The sequence below is a fragment of the Nerophis lumbriciformis genome, linkage group LG16 (assembly GCF_033978685.3).
Source record: "Nerophis lumbriciformis linkage group LG16, RoL_Nlum_v2.1, whole genome shotgun sequence".
Classification (NCBI taxonomy): Eukaryota; Metazoa; Chordata; class Actinopteri; order Syngnathiformes; family Syngnathidae; genus Nerophis; species Nerophis lumbriciformis.
The window spans coordinates 16,665,424-16,687,318 of NC_084563.2; the positions used below are offsets into that span (position 1 = coordinate 16,665,424).

General features: G+C 36.2%; 1 protein-coding gene across 4 annotated transcripts in view; it reads right to left on the bottom strand.

Annotated features, from left to right (window-relative positions):
• Positions 1–21,895, bottom strand: part of diaph2 (diaphanous-related formin 2) — a 1,014,494-nt gene that overhangs the window by 623,503 nt on the left and 369,096 nt on the right. For all 4 annotated transcript variants that reach the window (XM_061976707.1, XM_061976705.1, XM_061976704.1 and 1 more), the window contains 2 exons: positions 19,686–19,798; positions 10,303–10,419 (listed from right to left, as the gene is read on the bottom strand). In XM_061976707.1, the coding sequence (XP_061832691.1) occupies positions 10,303–10,419; positions 19,686–19,798 (230 nt within the window). The remainder of the gene's footprint in view (positions 1–10,302; positions 10,420–19,685; positions 19,799–21,895) is intronic.

Below are 21,895 nucleotides of genomic sequence, written 5' to 3' on the forward strand. Positions count from 1 at the left end.
CCTTCAAGGGCTTCACTAACCACCAGAACCAGAAAAAACTCAATGGCACAATGAGAAACCTTGGAAGGGACCACAGGTGTTAATTTCTATTCTCTGTATTGTTGTATTGCATTGATTCTATATTTCATTCATAAAGTTAAAGTTAAAGTACCAATGATTGTCACACACACACTCGGTGTGGTGAAATTACTTGCATTTGACCCATCACCCTTGATCGCCCCCTGGGAGGTGAGGGGAGCAGTGAGCAGCAGCGGTGGTCGCGCCCGGGAATCATTTTTGGTGATTTAACCCCCAATTCCAACCCTTGATGCTGAGTGCCAAGCAGGGAGGTAATGGGTCCCATTTTTATAGTCTTTGGTATGACTCGAGATAAGGTATTGAGGTTTAAACAGTGACCGGCCTTGTTAAGTAAGTATTTGGGTGTATTATTACAATGAAAATAAACATTTAGGTGCTTCTTATTTCAAGCCATACATTCACGCCTGAGCTGGCAGCTTTCGCCCACTCCTGATTGTACGAAGCTGACTAGCGTCGCCCCGCGCGGCTTAAGCGCCGTGCCACTCGGCTTACAACTGTCACCCGCGCGCGCCGCGTTATTATCTCAATAAGCCGCCCCATTTTCCCCGCCATCCTCCATCCACCGCCACCGCCAGGCGGGGGGTTGGAGGGATGCGAGGCCGCGCGGTGACCCAGAACTGTCAGCCCCCCTCCACGGTGGGCAGGGCTGGGCTCCAGAAAAAGCCAGCATATGTCCCGCTGCATCATTTTTTTATTATTATTACTTTTTTTTTTTTTTTTTTTTACTCTGGCACTTCCATTTCCTCCTATGATGGTTCACAGTGGAGTGTGGTTCCAGCCACTCTCCTCCACAGTGTAATCCCCATATCGACGAGCTCCAAAGAGCGGATCTGCTCTATATTTACAGGGCGGGTTTAACGTGCTCTCATTAATTAGGGCTTGCAGTGAGAGATTAATTATCAAAAATAAACCAAGCCCCCGAGGCAGAGAGCGACAACACAAGCTGGCTTAAGGAGCAATGACAGCAAACACTCCAACACAGTCCAATAGCTCAGTGTTTTTCAACCACTGTGCCGCGTGAGATATTGGTCTATCCATCCATTTTCTACCGCTTGTCCCTTTTGGGGTCGCGGGGGGTGCTGGAGCCTATCTCAGCTGCATACGGGCGGAAGGCGGTGTACACCCTGGACAAGTCTAAAAAATATTTTTTTTGGCAAATCAATAATTATAATCGGCAAATAACGTGCCGTTGCTTAGTGTCTGTGCTGTGTAGAACTCGGCAGGGTAACACTGCAAAAAATCAGTGTTAAAAAAAAATTAAAAAAATAAAAAAATAAAAATTGGGGGTATTTTATTTGAACTAAGCAAAATTATCTGCCAATAGAACAAGAAAATTCAGCTTTTCAAGACTTTCCAAAACAAGTAAAATTAGCTAACCTCAATGAACCCCAAAATACCTTAAAAGAAGTATATTCTCACTAATAACAAGTGCACTTTTATTGGTAGAATTTTTTTTTGTTTACCTTTTTGCTCAATATGTTGAAAAATATTATTAAATTAAGTAAATGCTAGTGTCATTATCTTGACATAATGATATGCGCTCGGCATTACATTTCTTGAAACCAGCAAACTTATACTAAAAACTAATTTATTGTTCTTAATGGAAAGGCAACAAGGCAACCGCTTGTTACTCTCGGGGTCTCCTAGCCGCTCAGGCAAATCATATTGTCTAAAAATGCATTTTTCCATGGATAACATGACATCATTGCGCCAAGTGCGTGCTCTTTCAGTCAATTAGTGCGCATATATACAGCCCGGCCCCCGGCCAAAATTTTATAAATTGTAATTTTGAAGAATTTATCTGAATGTGCATGTACTATATCTGTTCAAAATTGTTAGAAATGTCACATGTTAAATTAATGAAGTTAAAGTAAACAGAAACAAAATGCTGGACGACAGCAAAAACTTACGGCGTCCACAAAGTGCATCCGTACATGACATGACAATCAACAATGTCTGCACAAAGAAGGATAGCGACAACTTAAATAGCCTTGCTTGCTAACACAAAGCAGGTGCGGGACATTTTGAAGAATTTTTCTGAATGTGCATGAACCAAATTGTTAGAAGTGTCACATGTTAAATTAATTAAGTTAAAGTAAACAGAAAGAAAATGCTGGACGACAGCAAAAACTTACGGCGTCCACAAAGTGCATCCGTACATGACATGACAATCAACAATGTCCGCACAAAGAAGGATAGCGACAACTTAAATAGCCTTGCTTGCTAACACAAAGCAGGTGCGGGAAATTTTGAAGACTTTATCTGAATGTGCATGAACTATCTCTGTTCAAAATTGTTAGAAATGTCACATGTTAAATTAATTAAGTTAAAGTAAACAGAAACAAAATGCTGGACGACAGCAAAAACTTACGGCGTCCACAAAGTGCATCCGTACATGACATGACAATCAACAATGTCCGCACAAAGAAGGATAGCGACAACTTAAATAGCCTTGCTTGCTAACACAAAGCAGGTGTGGGGAATAGCGCTCAAAGGAAGACATGAAACTGCTGCAGGAAAACACAAACAAAACAGGAAGGGGCCACCAAAATAACAGTGCAAGACGAGAACTAAAGCACTACACACAGGAAAGCACAAACAAACTCAAAACAAGGTACGGCGACCTGGTGGAGTTTAATGTTGTAACGTTTTCTGCCGGTGGTGTGCCTCCGCATTTTATTATGAAAAAAATGTGCTTTGCCTCAAAAAAGGTTGAAAAATGTGTCATATTTTCTCGCCTTTAGATGCCGTGACCCAATGAATCGCCAGATGTTTCATCCACTCCCATGAAAGAAGAAGTCACGTTTGTTATTGACGTCTATTTATTTTTTTTTTTTTACCCCGGCACCTGTAAAGTGAACATTTGCGGTTGGATTTAGAGAGAAAGTGCGACACCAAACATACCGAGAGCGGTCTTGATTCAGTGTGACTAAAATAAGACGATAACCAGTCAAAACAAATGCACGTTGACGAAAACGATGACAAAATTAATTGACAATTTACCGTATTTTACGGACTATAAGGCGCACTAGTATGTAAGGAAAATGTTTGGGTGCGCTTGCCCACATCATTGCTTTTGGAGCCTTGGAAGGGGTGGAAATTGTATTAAGTTGAAAATGTCAAGAGCTTGCCCCGACCCTCCAGAATAAAACGAGTTGCTTTCTCCACGTGACCATTTAAGTCACATTTAGCTGAAAAAAAAAATACATATCAGCTCAAACAATAACACACAATAAGGTTTAGTGTTAATGTGTACTTACTGAAAAATTCATGCAGTGCAAGTCTTGTTGTGACTTTACTTTTTGAGATGCTCCGCAATAGTAATTAATACAACTGCTTTCAAGACAACTTTCCAGGGCTTAAAAAAAGTCTGCGGGCTAATTGTTTTCTATTCGGGCTCCAGTACTCTGAAATGCCCTCCCGGTAACAGTTAGAGATGCTACCTCAGTAGAAGCATTTAAGTCCCATCTTAAAACTCATTTGTATACTCTAGCCTTTAAATAGACCCCCTTTTAGACCGGTTGATCTGCCGTTTCTTTTCTGCCCTGTCCAAAGTCGGGACCCAAGGTGGACCACTTATCTGTGCATCAGTTGGGGACGTCTCTGCGCTGCTGACCTGTCTCCACTCAAGATGATCTCCTGCTGGCCCCACTATGGACTGGACTCTCACGCTATTATGTTAGATCCACTATGGACTGGACTCTCACTATTATGTTAGATCCACTATGGACTGGATTCTCACACTATTATGTTAGATCCACTATGGACTGGACTCTCACGCTATTATGTTAGATCCACTATGGACTGGACTCTCACTATTATGTTAGATCTACTATGGACTGGATTCTCAAACTATTATGTTAGATCCACTATGGACTGGACTCTCATAATATTATGTTAGAGCCACTGTGGACTGGACTCTCACACTATTATGTTAGATCCACTATGGACTGGACTCGCACACGATTATGTTAGATCCACTATGGACTGGACTCTCACACTATTAAGCTAGATCCACTATGGACTGGATTCTCACAATATTATGTAAGAGCCACTATGGATTGGACTCTCACTATTATGCTAGATCCACTATAGACTGGACGCTCACAACATTATGTTAGATCCATTATGGACTGGACTCTCACACTATTATGTTAGATCCACTATAGACTGGACTCTCACTATTATGCTAGATCCACTATGGACTGGACTCTCACAACATTATGTTAGATCCACTATGGACTGGACTCGCACACTATTATGTTAGATCCACTATGGACTGGACTCTCACACTATTATGCTAGATCTACTATGGACTGGATTCTCACACTATTATGTTAGAATCACTATGGACTGGACTCTCACTATTATGTTAGTTAGATCCACAATGGACTTGACTCCCACACGATTATGTTAGATCCACTTTAGACTGGACTCTCACGCTAAAATGCTAGATCCACTATGGACTGGACTCTCACAACATTATGTTAGATCCTCTAAAGTTAAAGTTAAAGTACCAATGATTGTCACACACACACACACTAGGTGTGGCGAGATTATTCTCTGCATTTGACCCATCACCCTTGATCACCCCCTGGGAGGTGAGGGGAGCAGTGGGCAGCAGCGGTGGCCGCGCCCGGGAATCATTTTTGGTGATTTAACCCCCAATTTCAACCCTTGATGCTGAGTGCCAAGCAGGGAGGTAATGGGTCCCATTTTTATAGTCTTTGGTATGACTCGGCCGGGGTTTGAACTCACAACCTACCGATCTCAGGGCGGACACTCTAACCACTAGGCCACTGAGTAGTATGGACTGGACTCTCACACTATTATGCTAGATCCACTATGGACTGGACTCTCACACTATTGTGCTAGATTCACTATGGAATGGATTCTCACACTATTAGACTTAGACTTAGACTTCCTTTTTTTGTCATTCAAATGTGAACTTAATAGCACAGATAAGAACAAAATTTCGTTCCATAAGCTCATGGTAGTGCAGGATAAAAAAGCAATAAGGTGCATATATAAATAAATATATATATATAAATAATATACATTATATATATATATATATATATATATATATATATATATATATATATATATATATATATATATATATATATATATATATATATATAAATAAATATATATAAATATATATAAATAAATAAATAGATTACTGTACAGATACATATATTGCACTTTTTCACATGCGTCCACGTTTATGGATGTATGTTATATTGTCTTTTTTAATATTATTATGTTAGAATCACTATGGACTGGACTCTCACACTATTATGTTAGATCCACTATGGACTGGACTCTCACATTAATATGTTAGATCCACTATGGACTGGACTCTCACAATATTATGCTATATCCACTCAACGTTTATTGCACCAGTCGCCCAGTGGGGGTCCCCACATCTGCGGTCCCCCCCAAGGTTTCTCATTGTCATCCCACTGGGTTGAGTTTTTTCTTGCCCCTGATGTGGGATCTGAGCCGAGGATGTCGTTGTGGCTTGTGCAGCCCTTTGAGACACTCGTGATTTAGGGCTATATAAGTAAACTTCGATTGATTGATTGATTGATTGAACTTCAAAGATATGCTATATTTAAAATGAGTCGACAAAATTCACTGTAATTTTCGTCGACTCAAGCTGGACTAAAACTAAATTAATTTGCATGACTAAAATACAATTAATGTTGTCACTAAATTAAAAACAGCTGTCAAAATGAGCCCATGCTGAGGTGGAAAAGGCTGGACTGTAGTTTTGTTTAGTTTTTAATGGAAATCCTCAATCCCCACCGCACTTCCTCCTTACAGATGAGGGATGCATTATTTATAACTCCAAGGGTAGAGCAACTTGTCTATGATAAATTCATCCAGCTCTTCTCATCATCACCATCATCCTCCTCTCGCTTTGCAACATTCTTTTTAGAAGTCTGCAAAAAAGGCCTGAGACAGCAGTGAATTCATCAGTGTCACTCTGTTCGCAGCTCCACTCTGACTCTCTTGCCCAGTGATTGACACATTTTTCTAAAAGGCAACGTAACTTTACTAGCATTTAATCATTTCAAGTTGCAAAAGAGCATCGCAGTCCTTTGCTTTTGTTAAGGTTTGTTGGAGTATCTAGTTTGCATTCGCAACAAGTGGGAGTGACTTTCTACACGTCCATGTAGTGTCAATAAAAATTAGGCATGCCCTGATCCGATGTTAGCAAAAATGAACTATCTGTGTCATGACAGTTGTTATTGCTGGGTTGCATAAGACGTCACATCCATTTTTCTTTTTAAAACAAGTGAGGGTGAGAGTAGAGTTTGATCAGAAAATCTCGTATTGCAGTTCTGTTCTTAAAGAAGTGGTTCTTAAAGGTAATAAAGTCAGGGGAAAAAACGAAAGTACGTCCCATTGTTAAGGTTATAGCCCTAAATGTGTTTTGAGAAGTACATTTTGATCTTTACCGAAAGACGTTATGTGGAAACCTGGTTTAAACTGAGGACAAAGTATTACCGTATTTTTCGGAGTATAAGTCGCACCGGAGTATAAGTCGCACCTGCTGAAAATGCATAATAAAGAAGGAAAAAAACATTATGAAACTTTCATAAACTATGAAAAAAAACTGCGACTTATAGTCTGAAAAATACGGTAATTTTGCAATCTCTGATCACCAAATGGGAGAAAAATCCCAGCAGGCACAAGACATTGAAACAACCTTGATTAAACATACATGTAAAATAGTTGTATTTGTAAATTAAGACAATGTTGACGTCCAACGTTGGTTTCACGTAGTTTGTGGGGAAATTACCACATTTCTATGGTCAAATCAATGTCAGAACCCGATATTTGATAAACATTGTCAAAAAGCATGTTGTTTCAATGTTGTATTTGTGTTGTAGAATATTGGTTGGGAAATTACCAAAATTCGATAGTCAAATCAATGTCAGAATCTGACATTGATTAAACGTCATCAAAAAGCATGTTGTTTCAACGTTATGTTTGAGTTGCTCAACGTCAGGACCTAATTGTTGTTGGGAAATGACCAAATTTCAATGGGTAAATGGACGTCAGAACCCAACATTGATTAAACGTTGTCAAAAAGCGTGTTGTTTCAACGTTGTATTTGTGTTGTAGAATATTGGTTGGCAAATGATCAAAATCCAATGTCAAATCAACGTCACAACCTGACATTGAATAAACGTCGTCAAAAAGCATGTTGTTTCAACGTTGTATTTGTGTTGTAGAATATTTATTGGGGAATTACCAAATTTCAATGGTCAAATCAGCGTCACAACCTGACATTGATTAAACGTTGTCAAAAAGCATGTTGTTTCAACGTTGGATTTGTGTTGTAGAATATTGGTTGGGAAATGATCAAATTTCAATGGTCAAATCAACGCCACAACCTGACATTGATTAAACGTTGTCAAAAAGCATGTTGTTTCTACGTTGTATTTGTGTTGAAGAATATTGGTTGGGAAATGGCCAAATTTCAATGGTCAAATCAACGCCAGAACCCAACATTGATTAAACGTTGTATTTGTGTTGTAGAATATTGGTTGGGAAATGGCCAAAATTAAATGGTCATATCAACGTCAGAACCTGACATTGATTAAACGTCGTCAAAAAGCATGTTGTTTCAATGTTGTATTTGTGTTGTAGAATATTGGTTGGAAAATTACCAAATTTCAATGGTCAAATCAACGTCAGAACCCAACATTGATTAAACGTTGTATTTGTGTTGTAGAATATCGGTTGGGAAATGACCAAATGTCAATGGTCAAATCAATGTCAGAACCCAACATTGATTAAACGTTGTATTTGTGTTGTAGAATATTGGTTGGGAAATGGCCAAAATTCAATGGTCATATCAACGGCAGAACCTGACATTGATTAAACGTTGTCAAAAAGCATGTTGTTTCTACGTTGTATTTGTGTTGTAGAATATTGGTTGGGAAATGACCAAATTTCTGACATTGATTAAACGTTGTCAAAAAGTGTGTTGTTTCAACGTTATGTTTGAGTTGCTCAACGTCAGGACCTAATTGTGGTTGGGAAATGACCAAATTTCAATGGTTAAATGAACGTCAGAACCCAACATTGATTAAACGTTGTCAAAAAGCATGTTGTTCCAACGTTGTATTTGTGTTGTAGAATATTGGTTGGCAAATGATCAAAATTCAATGGTCAAATCAACGTCACAACCTGACATTGAATAAACGTCGTCAAAAAGCATGTTGTGTTTGTGTTGTAGAATATTTATTGGGAAATTACCAAATTTCAACGGTCAAATCAACGTCACAACCTGACATTGATTAAACGTGGTCAGAAAGCATGTTGTTTCAATGTTGTATTTGTGTTGAAGAATGTTGGTTAGGAAATGGCCAAATTTCAATGGTCAAATCAACGTCAGAACCCAACATTGATTAAACATTGTATTTGTGTTGTGGAATATTGGTTGGGAAATGGCCAAAATTCAATGGTCAAATCAACGTCACAACCTGACATTGATTAAACATCGTCAAAAAGCATGTTGTTTCAATGTTGTATTTGTGTTGTGGAATATTGGTTGGAAAATTACCAAATGTCAATGGTCAAATCAACGTCAGAACCCAACATTGATTAAACGTTGTAATTGTGTTGTAGAATATTGGTTGGGAAATGGCCAAAATTCAATGGTCATATCAATGTCAGAACCTGACATTGATTAAACGTTGTCAAAAAGCATGTTGTTTCTACGTTGTATTTGTGTTGTAGAATATTGGTTGGGAAATGACCAAATTTCTGACATTGTAAACGTTGTCAAAAAGCGTGTTGTTTCAACGTTATGTTTGAGTTGCTCAACGTCAGGACCTAATTGTGGTTGGGAAATGACCAAATTTCAATGGTTAAATGAACGTCAGAACCCAACATTGATTAAACGTTGTCAAAAAGCATGTTGTTTCAACGTTGTATTTGTGTTGTAGAATATTGGCTGGCAAATGATCAAAATTCAATGGTCAAATCAACGTCACAACCTGACATTGAATAAACGTCGTCAAAAAGCATGTTGTGTTTGTGTTGTAGAATATTTATTGGGGAATTACCAAATTTCAATGGTCAAATCAACGTCACAACCTGACATTGATTAAACGTTGTCAGAAAGCATGTTGTTTCAACGTTGTATTTGTGTTGAAGAATATTGGTCAGGAAATGGCCAAATTTCAATGGTCAAATCAACGTCACAACCTGACATTGGTTAAACATCTTCAAAAAGCATGTTGTTTCAACGTTGTATTTGTGTTGTAGAATATTGGTTGGCAAATGACCACATTTCAATGGTCAAATCAACGTCACAAACTGACATTGATTAAATGTCGTCAAAAAGCATGTTGTATTTGTGATGTAAAATATTGATTGGGAAATGACCAAATTTCAATGGTCAAATCAACGCCACAACCTGACATTGATTAAACGTTGTCAAAAAGCATGTTGTTTCTACGTTGTATTTGTGTTGAAGAATATCGGTCGGGAAATAGCCAAATTTCAATGGTCAAATCAAAGTCAGAACCCAACATTGATTAAATGTTGTATTTGTGTTGTAGAATATCGGTTGGGAAATGACCAAATTTCAGTGGTCAAATCAATGTCAGAACCTGACATTGAATAAATGTTGTCAAAAAGCATGTTGTTTCAACGTTATGTTTCAGTTGCTCAACGTCAGGACCTAGTTGTGGTTGGGAAATGACCAAATTTCAATGGATAAATGACGGTCAGAACCCAACATTGATTAAACGTTGTCAAAAAGCATGTTGTTTCAACGTTGTATTTGTGTTGTAGAATATTGTTTGGGAAATGGCCAAATTTCAATGGTCAAATCAACGCCACAACCTGACATTGATTAAACATCGTCAAAAAGCATGTTGTTTCAACGTTGTATTTGTGTTGAAGAATATTGGTTAGGAAATGGCCACATTTCAATGGTCAAATCAACGTCAGAACCCAACATTGATTAAACGTTGTATTTGTGTTGTAGAATATTGGTTGGGAAATGGCCAAATCTCAATGGTCATATCAACGTCAGAACCTGACATTGATTAAACGTCGTCAAAAAGCATGTTGTTTCAATGTTAGGTTTGAGTTGCTCAACGTTGTTGCAATGTCTCGTGCCTGCAGGGACGCGTCATTCCGCTCAAGGTGCAGCGCGGCGCACAATCATCGGAGCGAGGGTAACTTTACCTGATGTAGTAGTCGTTCCTGATGAGCAGCAGGTGCTGCAGGATGGACAGGAAGTAGGTCTCGGAGCCCGTGTCTTTCACCATGTTGGACAAGAGATGATACACCTCATTCATATCAGTGGAGAGGGCAAAGTTAAGGGCAGCAGCTTGATCGGGACGTGGCCACATGATCCATCAATGCAGTTTATTGGCGAGGACAATTCAAAAGCAGTGTAACAGGAAACAGTTCGCCCGCTTCCTGACAGGCATCATTGTGCAAAAAGCAAACACAGACGCCATTCTTCTTCTTGTCCCCGGGGAGACGATAAAAGAAGAAGAGGTATGGAGTAAAAAAATATTAAATATAAAATAACTCCCTCTGGTTTACCTGTCACTCTGATGCTTTCAAAGTAAAAGACAATTAATTCTGTGAGGATTTTTTTTTTTTTTAAGGTGAGCGTGATGGCGGAGGCGCTCATTTGCAGAACAACAATTACACTGAGAGTCACTTTTGTGATTGAAGCTGACGGCAAAGACGGAGAAAAAACCGCGGTTATTAAATTTGCAAAAGGTATTGATTATGTGTCTGGTGTTTGCGTTCCCCAAGAGGGAGCGCTGACGGCTCGGACATCTAAAACACATCTGTCAGACGTCGGAATCTGCCCGGCTCGTCATTCTTCAAGCACTTCCTGCACAGGACTCTTTACGTATTTGTGTTGCATTAAACGATCATCATGTCGTCCGCTACTGCCTTTAATTCACATCATTCCAACGTTATTGAACAAGTTGATTGTGCTCGTCAAACTTCTTAGGAACTTAAAGAGCAAACCGATGCAGATGCTACTTCGTTTGTGCGAGAAGAACAACAAAACACGTCCCCGCGGAGCGTCGACTTGTTTGTGAAAGTGAATATAAGCTCGGCAAATGTGTCTTATAAATGTGCACGCAAACAAGTGACGGATGAGAAGCTGACGCCCTGACATGAAATGCAACCTCCTAAAATATTTACAAGGAGCGCGATGAAAAAGTGACATTTTCACTTAGCGCGTGATGTTCTTAGTTCTGCCACTGAAGAATAAAAAAATGTCTTCTAAACAGAGCGACAGTTTAAGATGTAAGAACACGCCTCGGGGCTTAAATAAAGGGCCCCTTGTCACTGGGATTTACACCAAATTGTTTGGCATTGATTATTATTATATGGGCTTTTTTTAAACTTTTACTTTAAAAGGTTTTGTTGTTTTTAATTATATATTTAAATATTAATTTTAAATATTTGTATATATATATATATATATATAAATATTTGTATGTATATATATATATATATATATATATATATATATATATATATATATATATATATATATATATATATATATATATATATATTATTTATTATTATTTATTATCTACTATTTATTTCTATTTGTTTTTTCTAAATGTATTTATGCATATATATATATATATATATATATATAATTTATTTTATTTATTTATTATTTATTATCAACTATTTATTTATATTTATGTTTTTTCTAAATGTATTTATGTATTTATGTATATATATATATATATATATATATATATATATATATATATATATATATATATATATATATATATATATATATTGATTATTATTATTTATTAGGTATTTATTTATTATTATTATTCATAAATATATTGTTATATATTTAGATTATATATTATATATATTTTGGCAAATTGTGTTCCTTGATTTACATTTGAACTTGTTGATTGTGTGTTGATACCGAAATCAAATTAATAGAGTAAATACTAAACTGCATAAATACATCCAAAAATGTAGAACATGCCATGTCGAAAACATTAAAAAAAACTGAAAATGGTAAATATAGCTCGTTAGCAGAGGTGGGTAGTAACGCGCTACATTTACTCCGTTACATCTACTTGAGTAACTTTTGGGATAAATTGTACTTCTAAGAGTACTTTTAATGCAACATACTTTTACTTTTACTTGAGTATATTTATAGAGAGGAAACGCTACCTTTACTCCGCTACTTTTATCTACATTCAGCTCGCTAGTCGCTACTAATTTTTATCGATCTGTTAATGCACGCTTTGTTTGTTTTGGTCTGTCATAGTGCCTGTGTTTCAACAAATACAGTCACTGGTGACGTTCACTCCGTTCCACCAATCAGATGCAGTCACTGGTGACGTTGGACCAATCAAACAGAGCCAGGCGGTCACATGACCTGACTTAAACAAGTTGAAAAACTTATTGGGGTGTTACCATTTAGTGGTCAATTGTACGGAATATGTACTGTACTGTGCAATCTACTAATACAAGTTTCAATCAATCAATCAAAAGTGTGAAGGAAAAAAGACCCTTTTTTATTTCAACCGTACATCTCGTCAAAAGCCTAAAGACTGACTGCACAGTTCCTGTCTTCACAATAAAAGTGCCGCTCCATCGCGCCTGCGCTTTCAAAACAAGAGTCTCCGAAAACCAGCGCAAACAAGCTAGCAGGCTACGGAGTTTGCCGCCAATGTATTTCTTGTATAGTGTATAAAAACGAATATGGAAGCTGGACAAATAAGATGCCAAAAACCAACAACTTTCATGTGGTATTAGACAGAAAGGAGGAACTTTTTTTCTCCTCCATTTGAAAACGTGGACGCTATCAGCACTGCTGTCTGATTCCAATCAATGCAAGTCATCAGAATCAGGTAATACACCAACTTATATTCTTGTCTTCATGAAAGAAAGGAATCTATATGTGTTAAACATGCATGTATATTCATTAAAACACCTTTAACATGTAAACAAAAACGGCAAAATAAATAAATATAAATTATATACTGTATATATATATGTGTATATATATATAAATGTGTGTGTGTGTATATATATATATATATATATATATATATATATATATATATATATATATATATATGTATATATGTATATGTGTGTGTATGTTACTCATAAGTTACTCAGTACTTGAGTAGTTTTTTCACAACATACTTTTTACTTTTACTCAAGTAAATATTTGGGTGACTACTCCTTACTTTTACTTGAGTAATAAATCTCTAAAGTAACAGTACTCTTACTTGAGTACAATTTCTGGCTACTCTACCCACCTCTGCTTGTTAGCATACAAGTGCTTCTACAAATGAAAAAATACAACTATTAAAATAAAGATATATTCAAAGAAGAAAATCATTATAATAATAGTAAGTTCTTCCATAAAGAAACATGTAAACTAATCAAATAAAAAGTAAATAACAATAATTATATTGATTAGATAAGTGTTTTCATGAAAAAAAATATTTAAATTATAACAGAAAATAAATGAAAAAGGTAATAATCACACTTATTTCAAAATAATAAAAAAATGTGATAACAAATAATAAAACAATGTACTGTGAATACAGAATAAAATAAAAATGTTATAAAAAAATAGTTGACAAAAATATGAATCTTAAAAAAAAAGATTTAAATTCTAACAGAAAATGTTCAAATAAATAAAGAAGGTTAAAATAAACAGATACGTTCTAAATAATAAAAACTGCTGATAAAATAATAAAAATGCATATTACTGTGAATACAAAATAAAAAGAATGAAATAAAGAACTACTTAACTAAAATATTAATCTCGATGGATTAAAATAATGAAAAAAGTACAAAACAATTATCTATTGATACTGGAAGTGCTTCCATAGATACAAAAGACAAATACTGAAACAAAACCAAATAAAATCATATTGAGATGGGCGCTTTTCATAGGAAAAAAATATGGGAAAAATAATTACCCACATTAACATAATTTAAATTAAAAAAAATAATAAATTATATATATATATATATATATATATATATATATATATATATATATATATATATATATATATATATGTATATATATATATATATATATATATATATATATATATATATATATATATATATTGACTTAAAATATAATAAATATGAAACCAAAAGTATGTCCAATGAAGATGAATGAGGTTACCAATATGTCTTTAAAGAAAAGAGGACTATTGAGAAGGAGCCTTCCAATATAAATCAATACTTGGGCATCTTGTAGTTGCTGTACTTACAAATCTACCACCAAACTTATTTTCTTTAAATACCATTTGCCATTAATTCATTTCCAACTCGGTTTTTAATTAGCGCCGCACTTTCAGAGCACCTCGAACTTATACATGCCCTGCCTTTCGGCACAACACCTCGGAGAATTAGCCGTCCAGTGAGATTCAATTATAACCTGGCTAGGGGACATGGGAAGGACTGGGAGAGTATCCAAGTACTTCTATCCATCACCGAGCTGCAGACGTAGACCGCCAATCCATCCAATGACCCCTCGCGCTCCCTCCCGAAGAATGAATAAACATAGGCGGCAGTGGCAGCGGGATGTAGGCCAGTCAGTGGTCGGGTCAATCAATCACCGCTCCGCAGCTCGTTAATATTCATGAGCGGCCCGCAGTCACCTCCTTGGCACCGGGACCTAAGTCGGACACGGACGGAAGGGCCTGGTCAATACTCGTGGCAAAACAAGAGGCGGGGGTAACAAGTCGGACAGCGTGGAGGAAAGGGGCTGCCCGAGCATTTGAGTCGTACCCCGAAGCGCCACGATCAATACGCCGCGTTGTCCTTGGCAACCAACATACGGCCCCCTCGTTTGTAAACCAGCTCAAGCATGTCGTTAATCCAAGTGGACTTTTTTTTTTTTTTTTTGGAAACATGGGCTTCACCTGCGTGTGTCAACACAAAGTGTCACTCACGCCGGCGCTTTGTGGCTTTGTGCCGGTATTACAAGTGTGGGATTTGAGGTTGCCGGGGGAGGGAAGATCTGCATAACAATGTCAAGGTGTCTGGCGTGTCGCCTCCCGGTGCCACTCATTCACACACCGCCTCCGAGAGGATCTGTGAATTATTAAACACTTCCCCCGCAAAGCCTCTTGAACAGGTTCCTGGCTGGGGACGGAATTAACTGGTACATTTTTAACTTCCTGCTGGACACGACAAATACAAGTGTTATGACGCACTGCACTCAGGACATTATGTTAACATTCATACTAGAGCTGTCCGATAATGGCTTTTTTGCCAATATCCGATATTCCGATATTGTCCAACTCTTAATTACCGATTCTGATATCAACCGATACCGATATATACAGTCGTGGAATTAACACATTACTATGCCTAATTTTGTTGTGATGCCCCGCCGGATGCATTAAACAATGTAACACGGTTTTCCAAAATAAATCAACTTAAGTTATGGAAAAAAATGCCAACATGGCACTGCCATATTTATTATTGAGGTCACAAAGTGCATTATTTTTTTTTAACATGCCTCAAAACAGCAGCTTGGAATTTGAGACATGCTCTCCCAGAGAGAGGAAGAGGGATTGAGGGCAGCGGGGGGTGTATATTGTAGTGTCCCGGAAGAGTTAGTGCTGCAAGAGGTTCTGGGTATTTGTTCTGTTGTGTTTATGTTGTGTTTCGGTGCGGATGTTCTCCCGAAATGTGTTTGTCATTCTTGTTTGGTGAAGGTTCACAGTGTGGCGCTTATTTGCAACAGTGTTAAAGTTGTTTATACGGCCACCCTCAGTGTGACCTGTATGGCTGTTGACCAAGTATGCATTCACTTGTGTGTGTGAAAAGCCGTAGATATTTTGTGATTGGGCCGGCACATAAAGGCAGTGCCTTTAAGGTTTATTGGCGCTCTGTACTTATCCCTACGTCCGTGTACACAGCGGCGTTTTAAAAAGTCATACATTTTACTTTTTGAAACCGATACCGATAATTTCCGATATTACATTTTAAAGCATTTATCGGCCCATAATATCGGCAGTCCTAATTCATACCTTTGCAGTACACTCAGACATGGCTGGCCACCCCCTTAAGTCAGGGGTGTCAAACTCATTTTAGCTCAGGGGCCGCGTGGAGGAAAATCGATTCCTAAGTGGGCTGGAATAGTAAAATCATGGCATGATAACTTAAAAATAAAGACAACTTCAGGTTGTTTCCTTTATTTTACTTTGGCCAAAAATAGAACAAGCACATTATGCACTGCAAAAACTGAAATCTAAGTAAGATGAAATATCTCAAATAAGGGTGATATTTGCTTATTTTCTGTCTGATAAGAAAATTCTTCTTACTAAGCAGATTTTATGTTAGAGTGTCTTACTTGTTTTAAGGGTTTTGGTCCTAAATGATCTCAGTAAGATATTACAGCTTGTTGCTGAGATTTGATGACCTATATTGAGTAAAACATGCTTGAAACTAGAATATCAACTGTTGCAAAGCTGTGATAAAAAAATAAAAATGATTAAATAAAAAAACTAGTTCACCTAAAATGAAATAATGCAAAAAGTTCAAATTAAAGAAAAAAATACAAAGCAATTACCATCAGACGCTGAAAGTGCTTCTATAAATACAAAAGAAAAATACTGAAATAAAACAAAAAAAAATCATATTGAGATATTACAGACCCAGCTTAAATGTTGTACCATTTGTTACTTATTCAAAGTTATGTATCTGCAAATGATTTGCATTTTTACTTTTATGAATGTATCTTTTAACAAACACGATACAATTCCAATTCAGTGTCTGAATATTGCAACAAAAAGTTTCCAACTCCATTACAGCGAGCCCGTTTGTGAGCATGTTTGTGCACTATTTGCACTTTGCACCAGTGAAGTAACTCGCTGTTAACAAGACTCGTAAAAGTCAAACAGGAAGAGGAGATGTCGGAGAGGAGGAAAGTCAGCCAAACAAAGACAGAAGAGGTGGAAGGTGAAGAAGAAGATGAGGGTATTTACCAAGCCTTCCTGGCCGGAGAGGGGAGCTTAATAATGTGTGCGAGACTCTCAAATCCCTCTCTAATGAAGCAAATCACCAGGGAGCTTCAGTCAATCAAAGTCATCACGTTGACTCATCGCTTGCTGCTACATCAGCACCCATGCTCATCCATATATTCACATGGAAGGGAGGATGTGTGTGTGTGCTTTTGTATTTCTGCCCTTCTTGAGACACCAACAAGAAAAAGTACCTTCCATATGAGGAGGTGTGAACAAGTTAGGACATAAATCATGGTCTCAATACGGAAAATAATTGCATCTAATAGAGAATGTCTCATTTGCACCCTTGGTGGTGAAATCTATCAAAATTAGGGTAATCCCTAAAGGGAGGAATTTTTCAAATTAACTGTGTGTCGGTTTTAAAAGTCAACATATGAAATAACAAGTGTGAGTAAAAATTTGAAGTGCTCCCCCTCTGGTCAACATATGTAATAGCACGTGTGTGTGAGGGATTGAAATGTGCCCCCTTTGCCCAAAAGTAATTAAAAGAATAAAATAAAATATGTATATAGAGACATCCTGTAATAACTTGAAGTACATAATGAAGATTAAAAACCAATTACAAAAACAAAAAAAACAAAAAAAATGAATGACCTAAAAAGCAGTCTTTTTCTCACAATGTTTCGACTTGTTTCTTATGAAATTGGGAACAATTTCTCATATTCTTTCTGTTTCTGTAAAATTGCAGTATTTTCTTCTAAAATTAGAATTTTTTTTAATGTAAAATTAGAATTTTTTTGAGAAAAAAATATTTTTTTTAAATGTAAAATTACTTTTTAATGCAAAATGGCGACATGTGTCATATCAAATTCTGACTTGTATCACAATATTGCCATTTTTTTTGTTTTTGTAAAAAAAAAGTGACATTTCTGGAGTAAAATTATGACTTTTGTCATAATTTTGACCAGTAAAATTCCGATTATTGTTATAATGTTGCCAACATTTTAAAGTTTTCTTATAAAATTGTGACTTTTGTCGAGTAAAATTACGACCCCTTTTATAAAATTGCCAGCATTTTAAGCTTTTCCTGTAAAATTCCGACTGTTATCGAGTAAAATTCCAACTTTTATCATAATATTGCACAAATGTTCAGTTTTTCTTGTAAAATGTTGACTTGCGTTGAGTAAAATTATGAGTTTTTCTTGTGAAATTCCAAACTCATTTTTCACAACAAGCTTTTTTATATTTGCATAGTATGTATATATTATTAATGTTGTAAATACACATCTGTATATATCTAGAAAGGGTGGTCCTAAAAAGGTAGGAATTTTTCAGAAGTCTCGAGAAGGTAACAAATACAAAAATGTGTGTGTGTGTGTGTGTGCGTGTGTGTTTGTGTTTGTATTTCTACCCTTCTTGAGATATCAACAAGGAAAAATACCTTCCATATGAGGAGGTGTGAACAAGTTAGGACATAAATCATGGTCCCAATACAGAAAATCATTGCATCTAATAGAGAATGTCTCATTTGCACCCCTGGTGGTGAAATCTATCAAAATGAGGGTGGTCCCTAAAAGGAGGGATTTTTCAAATTGACTGTGTGTCGGTTTTAAAAGTGCTCCCCCTCTGGTCAACATATGAAATAACAAGTGTGTGTGAGGGATTGAAATGTGCTCCCTTTGCCCAAAATTAATTTAAAAAATAAAATAAAATATGCATATAGAGACATCATGTAATAACTTGAAGTAAATAACGAAGATTAAAAACCAATTACAAAAAAAAAAAAAAAAAAAAAAAAAAAAATTACCTAAAAGCAGTCTTTTTCTCACAATGTGTCGTCTTGTTTCTTATGAAATTGGGAACAATTTCTCATATTCTTTCTGTTTCTGTAAAATTGCAGTATTTTCTCGTAAAATTACCTTTGTATGTAAAAATATTACTTGTTATGTAAAATTATTATTGTTCAATGCAAAACGGCGACATTTGTCATATAAAATTCGGACTTTTATCACGATATTGCCATTTTTTTTTGGTTGTTCTTGTAAAATACTGATATTGTTTGAGTAAAATTATGACTTTGTCATAATTTTGCCAAGTAAAATTCTGATTATTATTATAATGTTGCCAAAATTTTAAAGTTTTCTTATTAAAATGTGACTTTTGTCGAGTAAAATTATGAGTCTTTTTATAAAATTGCCAAAATTGTAAGCTTTTCTTGTAAAATTCCGACTGTCACTGAGTAAAATTCCAACTGTTATTTTAATATTGCACAAATGTTCAGTTTTTCTTGTAAAATTTTGACTTGCGTATAAAATCATGACTTTTATTTTAATACTGCCAAAATTCTACGTTTTTCTTGTGAAATTGTGACCTTTTTCTTGTGAAATTCTAACTCATTTGTTCACAACAAGCTTTTTTATATTTGCATAGTATGTATATATTATTCATGTTGTCAATACAAATATTTATATATCTAGAAAGGGTGGTCCTAAAGAGGTAGGTATTTTTCGGAGGTCGCAAGAAGGTAACAAATACAAGAATATGTGTGTGTGTGTGTGTGTGTTTGGGGTGGGGGGGTTGAAAACAAAAGGATATTCCATCTCAGCTCGGATGTCGTCCAAGCGATGGGTCAGTTCGATGAAGTCCTCCTCCTTGTTCTCATTGAACACCTTCAGCTGGATGTCCAACTCCTCTGTCTCTTTCAGCTCCTGGAGCAAGTCGGACAAAAAAAAAGGGAAGATTTAGGCCATGTCCACCCTAACCCAATACGGAACAGTGTTAAAACCATGTCCATCCACACGGGTGTGGTTTCAAGACCGTCTCTGTCGACCCTAAAATCCATTCAGCCCCTGTAGTACGCATTTTGCTAAAAGTTCTTAACGTTCATAACTAAACGTACTAGGACTGCAACGAGCGATTATTTTGATTGTCGATTAGTCAACGATTATCTTAACGATTAGTCGACTAATCGGATGATTAAAAGAAAACTTAAAAAAAAATCATTTGTCCCACACTCCATCAGACAGCCCGACTCCTCTCTGGGGGGTATTAGGATGACAGGGGATGCAAAACAATAACAAAACTAAAATAAACTGCAACAAAAAAACAGTGCAATACATGTTCATAACATGGTCACGACTGCCTAGTGTCTCTTGTTGTATTCATATTTTTACTGTTATATTCTTATTCTTATTGTTGCTTCTTATTATTTATTTTTATTGTAATATTTTCTATTTTATTTACATTTATACCCCCATTATTTACTTTTTAAATTCAATCTCAACTCTGTACACTGCTGCTGGAATTTTTATTTTCCTGAGGGAACTCTCCTGAAGGAATCAATAAAGTACTATCTATCTATCTATCTATCTATCTATCTATCTATCTATCTATCTATCTATCTATCTATCTATCTATCTACCTATCTATCTATCTATCTATCTATAATAAAGTGTACACATATTGTTCCATCGACTTCTAAATGTGGCTTAGGTTATTTTAGGCATGTGCTTACGAACAACAAAGATGACCAATTCATGCATTCATATTTATTTTTACTGTAAAAGTGCTGCTCATTCAACTGTTACGAAAGTACAGTTACTTATAAAATGGTGTCCCTGTAAAAGACAGGAAAGGCAAAGTGCTAAAATACAATCAACTTTTTTATGTAAAAAAACAGTTGAAATAGCAGCAATGAAAATGATTATATATATATATATATATATATATATATATATATATATATATATATATATATATATATATATATATATATATATATATATATATATATTTATATATATATATATTTATATATATATTACATCTTGGATGAGTTTCTTTTAAAAAAAGACATCGTTTTTTAAACTTTTCACTCAGGCTGGGTATCAAATCCAGTACTTTTTTGGCGTGCCAATTCACGTAAAATACAACAGTGCTATGTTGCAAGTCAGTAGAATGATGCCAGTAGAATATTTAATATCTTAAAATGTGTTATGTGGCAATTCCAACTTTGACCACAGTGTCAGTTGCTATGTAGAGTGGTGCTTTCCATTATTTTCAGCATACTGCATTGTGAAATGATTAAACCCACACGCAAGATACACCCAAGAATGGGGCCGTATTATAGTTAAAGTACTAATGATTGTCACACACACACTAGGTGTGGTGACATTACCCTCTGCACTTGACCCATCACCCTTGATCACCCACTGGGAGGTGAGGGGAGCAGTGAGCAGCAGCAGTGGCCGCGCCCAGGGAATAATTTTTAGTGATTTAACCCCCAATTCCAACCCTTGATGCTGAGTGCCAAGCAGGGAGGTAATGGGTCCCATTTTTTTTATAGTCTTTGGTAGCACTTCCATATGAACCTTTCTGACATGTTAGAACCATGAGAACCATCTCGACTGTGAGAACCTCAGGGACGATGGCAACGTTCAAACCCAAGTTGAAAACACTTTTTTTAACGTTGCAAAAGACAACTTAAAGTGCTGTCTCGGCACTTTTCGCTCTCAATTAATTCATGGTTGTTGTTATTTCTATTCCAGATTTTATTTGCCTTCTTGCAATTTCACGCATCTGGAAAGCACTTTGAATTGCCGTGCGTACAAATTGTGCTCTGGAAATAAAACTTGGCTTGCCTCTCCCATTAGACAACCGAACAGATCATATCCTTAAACACCTGTTCCAGTCATGGTAGACTGCTGGGGGTTCTCGCCTGAAATGTCACAGGTGTTGTTGAAAGGAAGAGACAGAGCCAAATGTAGCCTCAGTTCAGCGTGTTTTTTTTTAGGGTACTTCTGTGT